Genomic DNA, 1,821 nt, shown 5'->3' with positions numbered 1-1,821 from the left:
AAAAATTGATTAGCTATATGAAGTTTAAAATTTTCTTAAATTAAAATTTTTTTTTTTTAAATATTAAGTAAAGTTTTCAAGAAAAACAAAGGGTATATCCATAGACCTACCCATAAAAAGCAACAACAACAACAAAAAAGTACTACTGAATTGTTAAGGTGTTTATTAAACCCAAAAAAAAAAAAAGAAATAAAATAAATTGAAATAAATAAATTTTTATTTGATATTTTATTAATAATTACGTGAACGCTTTGAAATAAGACAAAGAGTCTTTTTTTTTTAGTTTATTAGGACTGTATTTACCATACAAAAACAATTTCATTGTTATTACGATGTCGAGAATAACGTAAAAATGCTCAATAAATAAACAACGTTTTATTTAAAATAAATAAACGAAAATAGTTTTTAATTTATATTTACAATTAAAAAAAAAATGAAGACATTTGACACTTCAGATTTTTTGTCATAGACGCGACTTTTTTTTTTTTTTTTTTTTTTTAATAAACTTAGAAGTTAGGAAGTGCGTGTTTACAATTAGATTTTTATTTTTTGATAAAACTATTTCAAAACAGCTAATTATATATATATAAAAAAAAACGGCGAATTAAAAAAACAAAAACAACAAAAACTTTAATTCTGTGTGTGTTTACATAAATATAATAATAATAATGAGAATGGCACGGTTGTTGTTAGTGTCTCTGTGTACGTCCATAAAACGTACACCATAATGATCGCAATGCAACGAGACACCGGAGTGTAAAGACCGTCTTCCACGAATCGTGATTAAAAAAGAGCCTAAAGCAAGGTCCTTTTATTTAATTCTGATGGTTTAGAGGGGGGTAAATCCCCCCTTTAACTATATTTCTAAAGACAGAACCCCTTTGCAAAGGGCACCACCTTTTTTTTTTTTTTTTTTTTAAATTTTTGAAACTAAACTCGGACACAGCAGTAATTTTGGTTGTGCGTTTTTTTCTCGTCAGACGTGGCAATGAAACCCGAAAGAGGTATGACTTTTTAAATATAATTTTAATTAATAATAAATTCTGGTTAATAATAATAATATATTAAAATTAAAAAAAAAAAAATAAACGCTCGTATTGGAACATATGTCTTGATAAATAATAATAAAAATATATTTTGAAATAACAGTATTTTTAATTTTAATTTATTATTAAATATTTAGCTTTTTAAATCGTGGAACCAACACGTTTGTTATTTTTTCAATTTGCGATTTTACTTTTTTAAATACTTAGTATTCTAATTATTTTCAAGGCATATGGACTAATATATTTCTTAATTGAAATGATTTTAAAATATATTTTTGGTTTAGCGTGTGTGTATATATATAATATATATATATGTGTATATATATAATATATATATATGTGTATATATATGGTATAATATGTATGTGTATATATATGGTATAATATGTATGTGTATGGCATAATATGTGTATATATATATATATATGTATGTGTATATATATATAAATATATATGCAGGGTATAATGTGTGTGTATATATATATATATATATGCAGGGTATAATGTGTGTGTATATATATATATATATGCAGGGTATAATATGTGTGTATATATATATATATATATGCAGGGTATAATATGTGTGTATGTGTGTATATATATATATGCAGGGTATAATATGTATGTGTATATATATGCAGGGTATAATATGTATGTGTATGTGTATATATATGCAGGGTATAATATGTGTGTGTGTGTGTATATATATATATATATATGCAGGGTATAATATGTGTGTGTATATATATATATGCAGGGTATAATATGTGTGTAT

At 23.6% G+C, this 1,821-nt stretch overlaps 1 protein-coding gene across 1 annotated transcript in view; it reads left to right on the top strand.

Annotated features, from left to right (window-relative positions):
• Positions 1-474: 474 nt before the first annotated feature.
• The window catches only part of LOC145261158 (atos homolog protein A-like), a 311,376-nt gene continuing 310,029 nt past the window's right edge, over positions 475-1,821 (top strand). Inside the window, exon 1 of the mRNA XM_080119477.1 lies at positions 475-1,004. Within this exon, the coding sequence (XP_079975603.1) occupies positions 989-1,004 (16 nt within the window). The 5' untranslated portion in view covers positions 475-988. The remainder of the gene's footprint in view (positions 1,005-1,821) is intronic.

The sequence above is a fragment of the Euprymna scolopes genome, chromosome 37 (genome assembly GCF_053919585.1).
Source record: "Euprymna scolopes isolate OS-2025 chromosome 37, ASM5391958v1, whole genome shotgun sequence".
Taxonomy (NCBI): Eukaryota; Metazoa; Mollusca; class Cephalopoda; order Sepiida; family Sepiolidae; genus Euprymna; species Euprymna scolopes.
Note: the sequence above shows the minus strand (reverse complement) of the source record. Positions and strands in the feature narration are given on the sequence as shown.